The sequence below is a fragment of the Setaria viridis genome, chromosome 7 (assembly GCF_005286985.2).
Source record: "Setaria viridis chromosome 7, Setaria_viridis_v4.0, whole genome shotgun sequence".
NCBI lineage: Eukaryota > Viridiplantae > Streptophyta > Magnoliopsida > Poales > Poaceae > Setaria > Setaria viridis.
In genome coordinates this window covers 13086834-13102340 of record NC_048269.2, presented here as the reverse complement: position 1 = coordinate 13102340, position 15507 = coordinate 13086834, and the positions used below count along the sequence as shown (strand labels likewise).

The window sequence follows — 15507 nt, the reverse complement described above, 5'->3', positions numbered from 1 at the left end:
TACTCGCCTCGCCTCTAGAAGCTTGGAAGATGCTCTTGGTTTGTTGAGACGATAACCGAGTTATTCATCGCAGTTCACATAGACATGGTGCAACAGCAGCTCCGTAGCATAGCTGTCCTCGATCTTTCAGCAAAAGGGAATGCCTGATGATTACACCCAACAGAACGCAACTACCACATAGCTCCATTATAGAAAATGCTGAACATTCAAAATTCTGAATATGAGATCATCCTCAAAACTTGGAATTTGGAAACAAAATTCTTTGACAGTTGCTCTACTGGTGTAATTATTTTTAGGGATGGTACACAGCATAAGGTCCAGTGAAACAAAAAGGCCATCGATAAAGATTTATGACACTCTAGCACCCTGAAGTGATTTGCAGAAAACCGACCCTGCAGAGGTACGCATTGGATGCTCACCGAGAACTGCTACACAGTTATCCGTTGTTTTAAGATGTGGCTGCACAGATTCCCAAATCTTCTTCTTTTGTATCTGAACAAAGCAAAATGATGCAATTAGCTGCATTGCACACAATTTATTCCAGCAGTAAGAATCCAATTTCTTAGGGTCTGTTTGGTAGAGCTCCATCTGATTCTAATTCTCAATAGGAGTTATTCTTTGAGAGAAGTGATTCTGTGACTCAAAGTGATTCTGTGACTCAAAGTGATTCTCTTTAATTCTCTAGCATAAACTCTTAAATCCAGGATGGAGAATCACATCACAGAATCAGGAGAAGCTACTTTTTTCAAGCTTCCAGTCTCTTAGTTCATTTCAGAGAATCACTTCACAGAATCAGCAGAGAATCACTTCTCTCTGAATCACTGTTTGATGGAGCTCCTGCTAGAATCAGAAGAGAATCAGCTCTGGGAGCTCTGCCAAACGCACCCTTAATAGAATTAATTCCACACAGTGAATATCTTCATGCTAACATTGTTATCTTCAAAGGAATTAATATAAAGTATATTAAGGGAGGGAGAGAAAGTGCCACCACAAACAGTTACTAGAACTATAGAACAGTTCAATAATGCACAAGGACGACCACATGAAATCAAGTGCAAGTATGCATATCTTGTAGAAGCATCAACGCAATTGCCCAGACAAACAACTTAAATCTGTGTTATCAAGAGATACCTGATTTGGCGATGCAGGTTCTGATTGACGATCCTTTTCTTCTTCTGAACCAAACCATACTCTTTCACCAGGAACAGATCCTTCCGGAGGGGTAAGCAGCTCGACATTCTCATGCGAAGCATCAGAAGCTGCCATGAGCATGCCATTTGACTTGATGCCACGCATGTTCCTTGGTTTGAGGTTAGCAAGAACAATCACACTGCTGTCCTGCACGGATCATATGCCGTGGCTTAAGCACCATGAAAAAAGTAATAATTACAAGTTACGTTATAACATTGATGTAACCAAGAAAAACTCTACATGCTCTAATTGCTAGAGCAAGTTAACTTGATCCCCAAATTCGACAAATGTTGAGGGATCAGTCTGAACTTGCGATAATCGAGTTCGAATCTAGCGTGAGCCGTCAGGATTTTTGGGCTAAGTTTTCCATCTCCCCTCTAATGTCCACTCTCAATAATAAGCAACATATATAACAATCAAGGATAAACAGATTCTGTGACGTGGAAGCATTTCGCATCGCATTGTACCTGGAGCTCTTCAATGGGGAGGAAGTTGACGAGGCCGCTGCAGATGGTGCGCGGCTCCGCCTCGCCTACGTCCACCTCCTCGACGTAGAGCGTGTCGGCCTCCGGGTGCCTCCACGCCTTCACCACCCGCCCCACACGGATGTCCAGCAGCCCCGCCAGCTCCTCCACGGTAGGCTCCGCCTTCTCGTCCCCGCCCGGCGCCGCCGGCTTCGCCTCCTCCGCCGCGGTCTGCGTGGGAGGCGGCGCTACGGCGGCGTCCGCCGGCGGAGGCGACGAGGAAGAGCAGCAGAGCGCGAGGTTCCGGGAGGATCTTGCGGCCGCCGACGGCGCCGGCGGGGGAACCAGGAACGAGACGGCGCCGGCGCGGGCCCTCACGGAGGTGAGCGTAGAGGGAGAGGATGGGAGCAGGCGGGCGCAGGAGGCGAACGCCATTCTCGCCGCGGCCAGCATCCCGGAGGCGCGGGTGGGTGCGGTTGGGGCGTCGGCCGCCGTCCTCCGCCGCAGAGAGCGCAGCGGCAGCAAATGGAGAGGAGAGATTTTCTATCGGATGGGTAGGGAGGGGAGGGAAGGATGGGCCTCAGCGCACGCAGCAGCACACTACACAAGGCCCAACTGGCCCGCTGTTTTTTTTCGTGTTTCCGGTGGAAATTACTTGTAATTAACAAACCAGCGTAAAAGATAGCAACCTGTGGCGGGGGAAAATATGACTATAGGAGAATTTCAATGTGTTGCTTGCCAAGAAGAAGAATTGAGTCTGTTTTGACAAAAAAAGAGTCTGTAACTCATTAGTCGCAGACTAAGAAAATGAGAGAGACTACAGTTGGAATCATGCTTTAGATTGTTGAAGCACTCTCCATAAAATACAAGTAAAACTATGCCTGGAATGTTTCTATTCCATTATCTAAGAAACATGTAAAACTTGGGCATAACTCGAATTGTCCCGTAAAAAGAATTCAATGAACTATATAGTCCTTCATACAAGGATGCAATCCGTCAGATTTCTCATAGTTCCAACTGAGTTGTATAGTATTTTCACATTTTTAAAATTTAAAAATGCACAATCAATTTTTTTATCAACTTGTAACACTTGTCTTGATGTATACATGCAGATGCACAACTTGGACTAGTGTTACAGTAATGTGCTAATGGCCTAAAATATGTCCAAAACAGCGAGCGGAACGCCAAAAACTATATACACCGTACAGAAAACAATGGGTCAGCATCTCAGCGATCACCAAGAAACCATCAAGGAACGAGTTGGTTGACAACTTTGACTCCACGTGCAGCCACACCACCAAAGTCTTCGGCCTGCACAGCCAGCCAGTGTTGTCTTTTTGAACTAGTCAAACCAATCCAGCTACCAAAACACCGCGTGGGCGTGCAATGTCGCTCAGCTTTTTGATTCGGAGAAGAGGCAGAGGAAGACGGAGACTGGTTGACTGCTAGCCCCAGCGGCCGGCCCAGGCACTTGCCAGCGGCGATTCCGGCGGTCACAGCCGCCCCATGGTGCCCGTGGTCAGATGAGTTCTTCGCTGTAAGCTCATCTCTGCAACACCCAGCCCCCAGCTTCTTCTGGCATCACGTCAAGATAACAACTCACTCTTACCTTCCTCCATTTTCCTTTCAATTATAGCAGCTGTGCCATGGCTCCTTCCAATCTCCTCCTCTTCCTCCTGCTTGCAACTGCAACTCCGTTGATCACCGGGCAGCCTTTCGACTACCCGACGGCTAACCTATCCACCCTGTGGACCAACAACAACACCTCCCTCGAGCACAGCGTCACCTATAACGACGGCTCAGTAGTGCGGGCCATTGTCCTCCGGTCACCGAAAACATTCTACGGCCCGTCCTTCGCCGCAGGGTTCTTCTGCGCCACTGCACCCTGCGATTCCGGCACTTTCCTCTTTGCCGTTTTCATCCTCTACACCAACAGCGGTGGCAAGATCACCATGCCAACCAATGGTCTTCCTCAGGTGGTTTGGTCCGCCAACCGACTCCACCCTGTGAAGCAGAATGCCACTGTCGAGCTTACCGGGGATGGCAACCTGATCCTCCGTGATGCTGATGGCAGTCTTGTCTGGTCGAGCGGCACTGCAGGCAGGTCAATTGCTGGCATGGCGATCACAGAGCTTGGCAACCTGGTGCTGTCTGATCGGAAGAATGCAACAGTGTGGCAGTCGTTTGATCATCCGACTGATGCATTGGTCCCTGGGCAGTCACTGCGGGAAGGCGTGAGGCTCACTGCAAATACATCTGCAACAAACTGGACTCAGAATCAGCTGTACATGACTGTTGAACCCAATGGATTGTATGCCTATGTTGAATCCACACCACCACAGCCCTACTTTTCACAATTGGTTAGAAACAAGACAGGAAACCATCCAACACAGATTACCTTTATGAATGGCAGCCTCAGCATCTTTGTAGAGTCCATGCAGCCAAATTCAGATTCAGGCATCAGATTGCCACCAGCCAAGTCTACCCAGTACATGAGATTTGAATCTGACGGACACCTGAGGCTGTACGAATGGTCTGACACTGAAACAAAGTGGGCTGTGGTGGATGATATCATCAAGATATTTCCTGACAATTACAACTGTGCTTTCCCAACTTTCTGTGGGGAGTACGGGGTATGCACAGGAGCGCAATGCAGCTGTCCTTTTCAGAGTAACTCTACTTCAAGCTACTTCAAGCTTATCGATGGATGGAAGCCAAATGTTGGTTGCGCGCCGTTGACACCAATCTCCTGTCAAGAAATGCAACACCATGAGCTCTTGACCCTAACTGATGTTTCATACTTTGATACAAGCCACACCATTGTAAATGCAAGAAACAGAGATGCCTGTAAGCAAGCATGCCTGGAAAACTGTTCCTGCAAAGCCGTGATGTTCAGGCATGGCCATAACGAGTCTGATGGCGACTGCCAGTGGGTGACGAAGGTCTTCTCCATGCAATCAATACAACCTCAGATTGTTCATTACAACTCCTCTGCTTACCTCAAGGTGCAGCTTAGCCCCTCCCCTTCTGCATCTGCTGCAAACGCAAAGAAGGTTATTATAGGCGCTACAATTGCAAGTATTATTGCTATTGTATTGATTGTCATTGCTGTGACTCTATATGTACGAAGGAGGGCGAAGTATCAAGAGATAGAAGAAGAATTTGATTTTGATCAATTACCGGGCATGCCAATGAGGTTTTCTTATGAAAAGTTGAGAGAATACACTGAAGACTTCAGTAAAAAGCTCGGAGAAGGTGGATTTGGATCAGTTTTTGAAGGAAAATTAGATGAGGAGAGGATTGCAGTAAAACGCTTGGAAAGCGCTAGACAAGGGAAGAAAGAATTCTTGGCAGAGGTTGAGACTATTGGTAGCATTGAGCACATTAACCTTGTCAGACTGGTAGGATTCTGTGCAGAGAAATCACATAGACTTCTAGTATATGAATATATGCCTAGAGGTTCCCTTGATCGGTGGATCTATTATCGCCATAATAATGCACCTCTTGATTGGGGTACCAGATGTAGGATCATTCTGGATATTGCCAAGGGGCTATGCTATCTTCATGAGGAGTGCCGGCGGAAAATTGCTCATTTGGACATCAAACCACAAAACATTCTCTTAGACGAGAACTTCAATGCCAAATTGGCTGATTTTGGACTATCCAAGCTAATAGATAGGGATCAAAGCAAGGTAATGACTGTGATGAGAGGCACACCTGGGTATCTGGCACCTGAATGGTTAACATCGCAAATCACTGAAAAAGTTGATATCTACAGCTTTGGGGTCGTTGTAATGGAAGTGATATGTGGAAGAAAAAATATTGATAATTCTCAGCCTGAGGAAAGCATCCAGCTGATCAAGTTGTTACAAGAAAAGGCTCAAAACAGCCAGCTGATTGATATGATTGACAAGCAAAGTGATGACATGGTTGTACACCAGGAGGAAGTTATTCAAATGATGAAGCTTGCAATGTGGTGCTTGCAAAATGATAGCAGTCGAAGGCCTTTGATGTCAACAGTGGTCAAGGTACTAGAAGGTACAATGACTGTAGAAGCTTGCATAGATTACAGTTTCTTCAGTGCAGATCCAGTGTTGTCTAGTGAAGGTAAGAATTCAATATATTCAGCTCCACCACCAGCATCAGTCTTATCTGGTCCAAGATGAAATGTGTCGGTAATGAGCAGAAAAAAAAAATCCATATTATACACTTGGGCTTTGTAATTGCTTTTTTACCTTATCTTATTTATAATTTGGATGTATGTTTTAGATGGCATCAGAAGAATAACTTTCATGCAAGATATATGTTACATTTTCCAGTGAAGCTATAACTCTACAACTGGAAAACAAAGGCATTGCACGTTCCATTTTCAATAATTTCAGAAATTCACATATAAATTTGAACTTGCATAATAAGTAATCGGTGAAAAATAGTAATGCAAATATGCATTGTAGCTACCATGGTAAAAGTGTAGAACTGTACTTACATGAGCAGTATATTACTGTATCCAATAAATCTTCTCTAGGGAAGAAGTTGCCTCGTCTAACTTGAGGTCCAGATTTCTTCCATAAGCACAATCTTTAGCATAACCGTAAAACAAATTCTATTAGCCCCCAGTGGTAGTGGCAAACTGGCAATGACATTTTAGCATGTATGGCGCACTTGATTTTATTAGTTTCTGTTAGCAAGCACGCAAATGCAGCACTGGCAAAGCACCCCATTGGCCTATTGGACTATCCAGCTTCCTCTGAGATGATCATCTAATTGGTGAATGAAGTCACTTCCTCAGAGCAAGGTGCTTTATAACCATCATTTGTGCGTTTAGGTGGTCATCAGGTTGGGACCACTTAATCGTCCACAGAAATGCCAGAATGCTGAATCTTCATAGCTATAACAAATACTAGCAGACGAGATTGACACCTCGGTGATAATTCAAGGAGCCAGCAATCATAGAAATTTGGGCACCACCAGCAATTGGCGCAGAGGTCTGTTGGGGTTCAACACAACACGCGAAGCTAAGCCCAACAACCACGCTAGCCTGTGAATTCAACTTGGCAGTTTCAAAGCTCATCCTCGCATTGCTTGCTTAGTCACCCACCACAATGGAAAGCAAACGCCCGCTCAACCTGCAACCTGAAAAGTTCAAACAACTCCAATGAGGACTAACAAGCATTTCGTCGAACATCTTCCGGGCGGCGGTGCGTGGCTGGCACGGCGTGGTGCGTCACCCATAGGTGGAAGAGAAACAGAGTAGCTGACCGGAGTGCTCTAGGCCGGAGGGAGCGTTGTTCGGCGGACCAACCCTGCAGCCGCAAGGGTCACCGGGACGTGGTGGCATGGTCGATTCGGGGGGTGGGTCGGCGGGGTGCCGGGGTTCTTGTTGGCCGCCGGTGTCTGCGGCTTGTCTCGATTGCATCCTCGGTTATTCCATAAGATGCCATCCTCGGTCAATACCATTCGATATCCTAATATACAGGGACAGAACTTAGTTAGTACTCTCCCAGGTCGTTTTGAGTTTCTAAATATATAAATTTTGCTACGTTTTGAAACAAAGAGAGTAACTACTAACTACACATAATAAAATGATTGTTAGATATCACACAACTCCTGCTGTTTAAAATTATAAATCTTTTTATCTTTATCTTAAGTTAAATTTATTCAGCTTTGACCAAGTAAAAAAATGCACAAATATACACTCTAAAATATATATATCTTGATAGTGCATTATTAGATACTATAGATATCAATTTCTTTTTTCTAGAAACTTGATACAAATTATAAAATCCAACCATCTAGATTCTACCTTACTATTCTGAGAGTATACACACAATCAACTCTCCGCCACCTTATAATCCAGAGATCCAAAAACAGGTATAGCCTAGTAAACTGAATTATTTCTTAAAGAAGTATGTTTGCTGGTAAACATTATATTGTTTCTCTACCAGCTTTCTTGCATGGAGATCCTTTAAAAAATTATATTTCCTGAGATTCTTTTTTTAACAGCTGGACTCTTATGCACCACACATAATTAAAAAACCCCAATATCCGGCATGCTAAATTGTGGCACATGTTTAATGCATTGTTTGTGTGGAAAAATGTGATATTCAGGCTTAGAACCAAGTATGACAAACATTTAAACGTGTTAAACAGCCTTAAACTAGGTAGCAAACTGGCCCAAGCTAGGTCAGTCATGTAAGAGGCTGAGAAAATTCATCAACAAATCGCCATACAGGGCATCTTATAGGTGACAGAGTTTTATTAAATTAGGGGGCACATATGTCTTTGTTGACAAACATCATGTGCCAAAGTCCCATAATAGCACTAGCCCCTCCTCCCCCAAATCATTTCAAGATGGCAGCTCCATCCCAAATAGACCACAGCATTTTGCGGGCGGGTCGAAAAAAGATCCGGTTCATTTCGGGTTGAAAATTTGTGCCTACGACCATCCATGGGCATTGTCGGGCCAGCTAGATCAGGCTGCCCATTCTTTTTTATAAAAAATAAAATAAATTAATTGTTTGGGGGTTGGGGGTGGCTCGGGCCGGTCCAATTTTTTTCGGGTTTGATTTTTGCTGACCATACCTAGCCCGACAGTAAGCGTGGGCGGGCCAAAACCCATCAACCCGTGGGCTAGGCTGGGCTTAAAATTCTCAGGTCTAATCCCAAATCAGCTATCACGCCCACATCCTGCCATGTTTTCCCCGCAAAATCATGCCCGTCTCAACTAGTTATAATGACCTTTGTGACGAGGTCAAGCATGCTGGGTGGATGGCGACCTCAGCGGAGGGCTGGAGGCGTCAAGCACAATGGGCGGCAAGGCTTGGTCCACAGCTGTGGTGGAAGAGCCAACTGCCGGCATGCTTGCACAAGGATGAAGAAGATAGATTGGACAAGCACTTGTTGCTCCTCCAAAATATGAGCCACTTCATACTGTTTCTGTGCAACAAGTAAGAAATCTTTGTTTTCTCACTGCTCTCACCATCACTTATTTCTTGCTTCCTGAGAGCACCTGAGTTTGGTTGATTAATCTTGTCGTGGTACATTTTGTTAATTTCCTATCCAATTTAATGATTTAGTGAAAGAATACTAATCTATGGCATGACCTCGAGCTAAAATGTAGTGCCAATTTAGCAAAAGATGTAGTTACATAGAATGATAAAATGATAATGGTGTTACTTTAACATGTTCTTTCTTGAAATTTGTGTTACTTTAACATGTTCTTTCTTGAAACAATGTTGTAAGTTACGATCATTCATTAGGCGAATAAGCACAATTTCCTTTTTTTCTTGTTGCGATTATCATAAGAGTTGAGAACACCTTTAAAGAAACACAAGATAAGGAGAGATAGGTATAGTAATATGTTAGAATTTGAAAGGATATGCTAGAATTTGAAAGTACAAGATACAAGTCTGAGATGTAATCCTTATATTACTAGGCTGAAATTGTTCAAGCAATCATGGCTTAACCAATACCAGATTGGCAGGAACCAAAGTCCGGTGATGAAGTTGGTTCTGTAGTCAGCCTCCAAGAAGAGCTCAAGAGGCGTGTTTCCTTAGAAGAGCTACGAACTTGAGATTAGGGAATAAGGAGCAGCATAACTTCGACAACAAATTTTTGATTATCAGCAAACTTGGATACCCTAAAGACCAATTGTTGATCAACGGCAACAGTTGGATAATTTGAAGAAGCAGGCACAAGAATAATAAACAACACTGAAAATAAGTTTTATGAGATTCATAGTTTGGAAAAGTTGTATACTGATGCTAACCTTCAGTCAGGCTTCAATTCTATAACCCAAAAAGTTTCAAGCATATGCTCATATCATGCCTATAGCTTTATTCAGCTTGTTCTTTGCGTGTAGGAAGTTGTAATTTGTGATGAACAATATATGGTAGCATTTGGTTTGAGGAGATGGTATTTGATAATGACCAATACGAACTATATGCTTGTTTATCTATTTTTATTTGTATCTGTGTAATAGGACAATAAAATGCACTACCTATTGAAATGGGCTTCACCCAAAAATAATTTGTATGTAATATAAAGGATTACAATTTATTCACTTGGCCTACGTACAATTGGGCCCAAAATAGTTCTGCTAAACATAAATTGTGCCAAAAGGGCCCAACCCAAGATGGGGAAAGATAGGCTGGGCCAAACAAAAATTAAGGCTATAAATATTTTATGATGACACAATTCGTCACAACTTGTAATATCACGTTAGATTTTCTCATTCACAAACTATGATTAAAGATGATTAATTAGTGATGAGCATTATTCATCTTCTGAGAGTTAAAAAAAATCATGGTTTGTGACAAATATTGCGTGATATATAATGCAAAAGAATTCCACTAGTCAAGGGTATTCTTGTAGTGTAGTTACGCCTATCATGTATTTCTATTCGACGTCGATTTGATGATTAGTGCTCATTCTATTTTTTGTGACATGAACTCTCATGAAAGTAGCATTTTGCCCTTGGCTCATCAGCAGTATTTTTTGTGGCAGCATGCATGTATCTTCCCGGTGGCCTTTACTACAAGGATTCGAAAAAGTTAACTTTCGTTAAGGGTTATTGACAGCTAGGAAATTTTTCTGTGATGCACTTTCCCCTGGTGTTGTTATGAAACAAGATCCTGTCGGTCGACAACCATGAAAATAATGCTTTTGTGGTGTTCTATTCATAAGGAGCTTTTCATGACGGTGGGACGTCATTGATCATTTTCGCGGCAGTTTTAGCTATTTTCTTGAGAGTTTTGAACTCCAACACATTTCTACTATCCTGCGGTTTTTGCAGTTGTGGATGAAGGCTTTGATGGCTACACCGGCCACCAACAATTGGGAATTTGGTCCATTAGTTCACCCGGCCGCCAAGGTGAGCTTTGCGTCCCGATCGAGTTACACTATAAAAAAATGATTTCCAGGGGTGGTTGAAACAACATTTTAGGAGTGGGCGCGCTACCCACTCCTGACTTTCGCAGCTACAAATAGCTATTTGTATGAGCGGGTAAAAGGCCTGCCCCATCACCCGTCCCTGCAAAATATTTTCACTTGCCCTTGGAAATGTCGTTGTTGCCAAAATTTTATACCAATTTCGCGCCAAATTTTTAAAATTTGTTTCTCAATTAACCCATTCAGATCCAACACTCAAAGAACACTGTATATGCAATATAATATATATAATCAGTTCCTATATCAATAAGGAAAGAGTAGGGGTACATCCATGCCACAATACAATATAACCAGTTCTGACAATAGTGCAAGAGTTCGTACATCATTACTTAAGGTCTTAGAGAGAACAAGTTCAAATCCATAAGAAAAGGGTAGGGTACATCCATGCATGTTACATATTTCATACTACTCTAGCTCGCTTTCTTAAATATGGAACATAGTTAAGATCTCCAATCGTCCAGCCTAGAACTTCATAAAAAAAGTTAGAGCATGGATAAGTGCACTCTCCTTCGCTTTAGATGTACCGGTCACATAAACTACCATAAATTTCGAATAATGGAGAGGTCAGATAATGTGTGAGATGAGCCTGGAACTTCCGATCTTTGGTGAATATTGGGTTTCCACCCATGTAAGTCAAATCCAACACATTCAAGACTTGAGTTAGAATCGCACGAAAGTTCATTGCCATGTTGGTAGTATCTCTAAGTTCGTTGCCACGTTGGTTGTACCAAAGAGATCCTAAAAGATGATAATAACATGACAAAAGTTAAAAGATATAACATAACTAAGGTTAAAAGAATGTTCCATACCATGTCATGTTGATTAAGCCGACAAAGCCTCTCAGGAGTGACAATCACACTGTTTTATCCCTCCTCGAGCTGCTTTATTTGAAAATATGACAAGTCTGGCATAAAGGAACCATGATCTTTAAGCTTCTCTAGGCAGACCTTCACGACGGTCCTCTCAAAAGTTACCCTATTTGGTGCTATTTGACCCCATGCGGCAATTGAAACCATCGGGATGGCATCTCCTGGTGACATCGATGTGAAATCTGTTTTTCGAGCAGGTACTTGAAAAGAGATATGTACACTTTGAAAATGAGGTTCACCAACAACCTCGGTTTGCACTAAAGGAGAAGTACCACCTATATCCTCAACAACATCTTTGAGCCATCTAATAGGATTGATAAGATACATTGTATGTAAGTAAATTTAGAAATTATTCATGTGTAGTAAAAAATCAATTACAAGAAGGAAAGAATATTACTATATTTGGAACTGATCCTTTGCTTTGATCGCCTTGTGGTAAGTCAAAGATGCTAGTAGGGAAGTGAATTCATGGATGACGAGACAATAGCTCCTCAAACATGTAGTCTCCACAGCGGCGGCCACCTCTACGACCACCACCACCACGACGAAAAGAACTTACACTTGCCCCATAGTTAGCTCAAAGTATCCAAATAAAATTGTAATAAGACACATTATTCCACAAACATCAACTTCAATAGTAATTACACCGTAAAACATCATAATTCACGAAATGCTAAGAATAAAAGATTATCCAAAATAATGGAAGAAATTTACAATTGCTGGTTTAGATCACATGTACTTGCGATAACTAATGAAAATATATTGTTGGAGTATAAGTGAATTGCCCACATTTCCCTATCAGCTTAAATTTTTGGGTTGAACTGGTTGGTGCATGCAACTCAATATGGTATCAGGGCCAGAGGTCTTGAGTTCAAATCCTGGCGGGCGTGATTAAATAAAATAATTGTAACCCACTCCAATTTCCATATGCGGCCTAAGGGAGCCTGCACGTGAGGGGGAGTGTTGGAGTATAAGTGAATTGCCCACCTTTCGCTGTCAGCTTAAGCTTTTGGGTTGAACTGGTTGGTGCATGCAACTCAATACATATTTATTATCATATTGCAATTGCATGGAATAAAAATGGAGAAAGGTAACAATCTTAAATTTCTACCACAATCCCTATCGTATAACATTTATATCATTGAGCAAAAAATGATATATATGATAACATTTATATCCTCAATGAATTTACTTGAAATAAAATAAAAAAAGAAAAAGAAAAACCAACCGTCGGAGAGGAGGCAGCCCGGTGGGGAGGAGGTGGTGCTCGGGGAGGAGGCTGCCTGACCCTAGCAGTGGCGGCGGCGTGGTGGGTCACCGCGGGAGGTGGGGAGGAGGCGCGGCCCGTGCTGCGGCCTAGCGGTGGAGAGGCGGCGCAGGGAGAAACCGCTATGGGAAAGGTGGTGTGGGGGAGGGTAGGAGGCGCGGCGCTGCGGCTCGGTGGTGGAGGCGGTGCGGGCAGGCACTGTGGCGGCGGAGTCCGCGCGGGAGGGGAGCGGCACCAGAGTGGGGGAGGGAGGGGGAAATTTTGGCAGCCTGACGGCATCCCGCGGGTTTCTCCAAAAATTTGGCCAAGTCCCCGCGGGAGTTACAATATATAGGGTGGCATTAGCACACCCATCCCTGGAAATCATTTCTCCATTTTTGTTTTTCTTCTAAAATATATTTTTGAGCTCTTAATTGATCTCAAATGGAAAAGTTGTCAACTACAAAGTTTAATGTCTCATTGAGCTCTACTATAAAGTTTGTATTCATCCGAGATGACATGAAAAGTTTATATTCAAAAAATACATCCACTAAACACATTAACATGTACTCACACATATGCTCATTTATTTAAATATAATCATATACATTTAGACCTTGTTGAGTGTTACAATTTTCGTATAGCTCTTATCTATAACTGAAGTCCTTTGAAAAATTTAAAATTTGTAGATTTTAAAACTAGAGAATTTATAATAACATTTTTGAGTATTAAACAATCTCAAATGAAAAACATGCCAACTTCAAAAGTGTTAGGTAATTGATTCAGTTACATGACATAATTGATTCAAACTATATGAGTTAATTGATTCAAACTACATATTACATGAGATAAATTGACTCAAAGTAGCTATATATTATGCTGTAACAATTCTTGATTATCCGTCCTTGCGTGCTCAGAGCATTTCATCTTTCTTTATGTTTGCTTTTAAAATCATCATCTTTTGGGGTAGGTCTGTGAAGACATTTATTTCATTGTACTGATTATATTCTTCAATGTCTTTGATACAATCAACTTCTAAAATTTCTTATTTTTTAGGGACTACAACGTGCTTTGTCTTTTCTGCAGGATCAATAACATACATAACCTGGACGACCTGCTAAGCAAGTACCTAAGTACCTAAGGATCATCTTGTTAACTAACATTGTTGAAGTCAATAATTGTGAGCCTATAGCCGTCCACTTGGTTTTGGAAGCAACCAAGCCAAGATACACAGTAGATCATTGAAACTACCGTCGAACCAGCTGTGCTTAGCCTTTAAAATCAATAGCTCAAGTATGAAACGAAGCACGGTCCAGTGTTTTGGACATCCCTTTGAACGCTCGTACACATGCTCCTCCGCTAATTTCTTCACCATCTCAAAGTTTGCTAATCCCTTTGCACTTCCAATCAATAGTTCCGCTTTGGTGTAACACAACAACTGGATCAGGAAATCACTATTGTCATCAAGTTCGTCGTCGCCACTACTATCATAACCGCCATTGTCATCACCACCACCACCGCCTCCCTCGTCAACACCATCATCACCATCGGAGCCACCACCATCATCATCACCTCCACCCTCATCAAAAGAATCGTAAGCATCAAACATTTTTTCAAACTCGACATCTTCCATGATTTTATCGAGCGGATTCTGAGGTGGTGCTTTCTCACCATGATATGTTCAGATCATGTAGTCTTCAACGAAATCTCAAACCATCGCATGTGATCTTATTGTAGTTATCTCGCTAAATACTCACATGTTATTGCAGATTTTGTATGGACAAGCCACCATCATTGTCTTCTCGACCATTGCATTATTCTCCATAGCTTTAATGAATTTAAGTTCTCCACGGGAATAGACATCTGTTCTTCGTGCTTGGTACATCCATGTCCTACCCATCTCTCTGAACAGAAAAAAATTACACAAAATGAAAATGTCATCCATATCAACTTGTTTTATCCTAATAAAAATACTATATACATATAATTACACACAAGTACTATTTCCTAATGAGAATATCATCCATGTTAACTTAATTAAAAATATCATAAATGTTAAACAAACAAGTACTAAATATATAATTACACATGTAGTATTTTCTAATAAACAAATGAAAATATATAAATCTTGGAAAAAATGAAAAACAATTATTCATCATCCATGTCAACTTGTTTTGTCCCACAAAATCTTGTAAAAAATGAAAATTACATCATGCATGTGTCATATAGGAAAAACCAAATCTTCTTCTCTCTCCTCCATAGTTATCTAGTAAATTTATCATTCATGAATGAGGCTAAAACATCAAAGTTGAGTATAAATTATTATATAATCTTGTTCTCCTACCTAAATAATCTAACTTTATACAAAAGTTTGAGGTAAATGGAGCTCCAAATGGCTAATCCACACCTTGGAGATCTAGATCTATCTAGAGGTATATGGAACTCCATTTGAGCCTAAAACCTATGCAATAAGGTTCAAAAAGATAAGGAATTAGCATCAACTTACCTCTTATAAGCTCCAAATCCAAGGAAACAAAGTTGTGTTGACGCAAAAACTAGACTTCAGGCTTCTACGTTGAACAACACAGAGGACCTGGGAGATCTACTTAACTTCAGTGCAGGCTCCAAATTAGCTCGCGAGTGGTGCAAGGCGTGCTAGTCAATTTGACCTGAAAATTGATAAGGTAAACCTTAAATTCTTGAGCTGATCAGTGACGAAGCCTTTCGAACTTATGGGTAGGTGTTCTTGGAATAAACACCACAACAGACAGGTATTCAATGTAATCTT

At 42.0% G+C, this 15507-nt stretch overlaps 2 protein-coding genes and 1 long non-coding RNA gene across 4 annotated transcripts; 1 reads left to right on the top strand and 2 right to left on the bottom strand.

The window, feature by feature from the left end:
• Positions 1–162: 162 nt before the first annotated feature.
• Positions 163–2204, bottom strand: LOC117862557 (uncharacterized). Its single transcript, XM_034746050.1, has 3 exons — positions 1659–2204; positions 1132–1338; positions 163–492 (listed from the first exon to the last, which is right to left on the bottom strand). The coding sequence occupies exons 1-3, from the start codon at positions 2106–2108 to the stop codon at positions 349–351; spliced, it is 801 nt and encodes a 266-aa protein (XP_034601941.1). The 5' UTR covers positions 2109–2204; the 3' UTR covers positions 163–348.
• A 491-nt stretch (positions 2205–2695) lies between these two features.
• On the bottom strand, positions 2696–7142 carry LOC117862559 (uncharacterized). The gene is made up of 3 exons (XR_004642010.2): positions 6915–7142; positions 6142–6788; positions 2696–5807 (listed from the first exon to the last, which is right to left on the bottom strand). It is a non-coding gene; the product is annotated as an uncharacterized lncRNA (long non-coding RNA).
• On the top strand, positions 3053–5978 carry LOC140223399 (G-type lectin S-receptor-like serine/threonine-protein kinase SD2-5). 2 transcript variants are annotated; one of them, XM_072295231.1, is made up of 2 exons: positions 3053–3192; positions 3292–5978. In XM_072295231.1, exons 1-2 carry the CDS (start codon positions 3179–3181, stop codon positions 5819–5821), a joined length of 2544 nt encoding a protein of 847 aa, XP_072151332.1. In that variant the 5' UTR covers positions 3053–3178; the 3' UTR covers positions 5822–5978. The 2 variants fall into 2 exon arrangements, with proteins under 2 accessions (XP_072151332.1, XP_072151333.1); XM_072295232.1 differs by having other exon boundaries at positions 3066–3192; positions 3295–5978.
• Positions 7143–15507: the final 8365 nt, after the last annotated feature.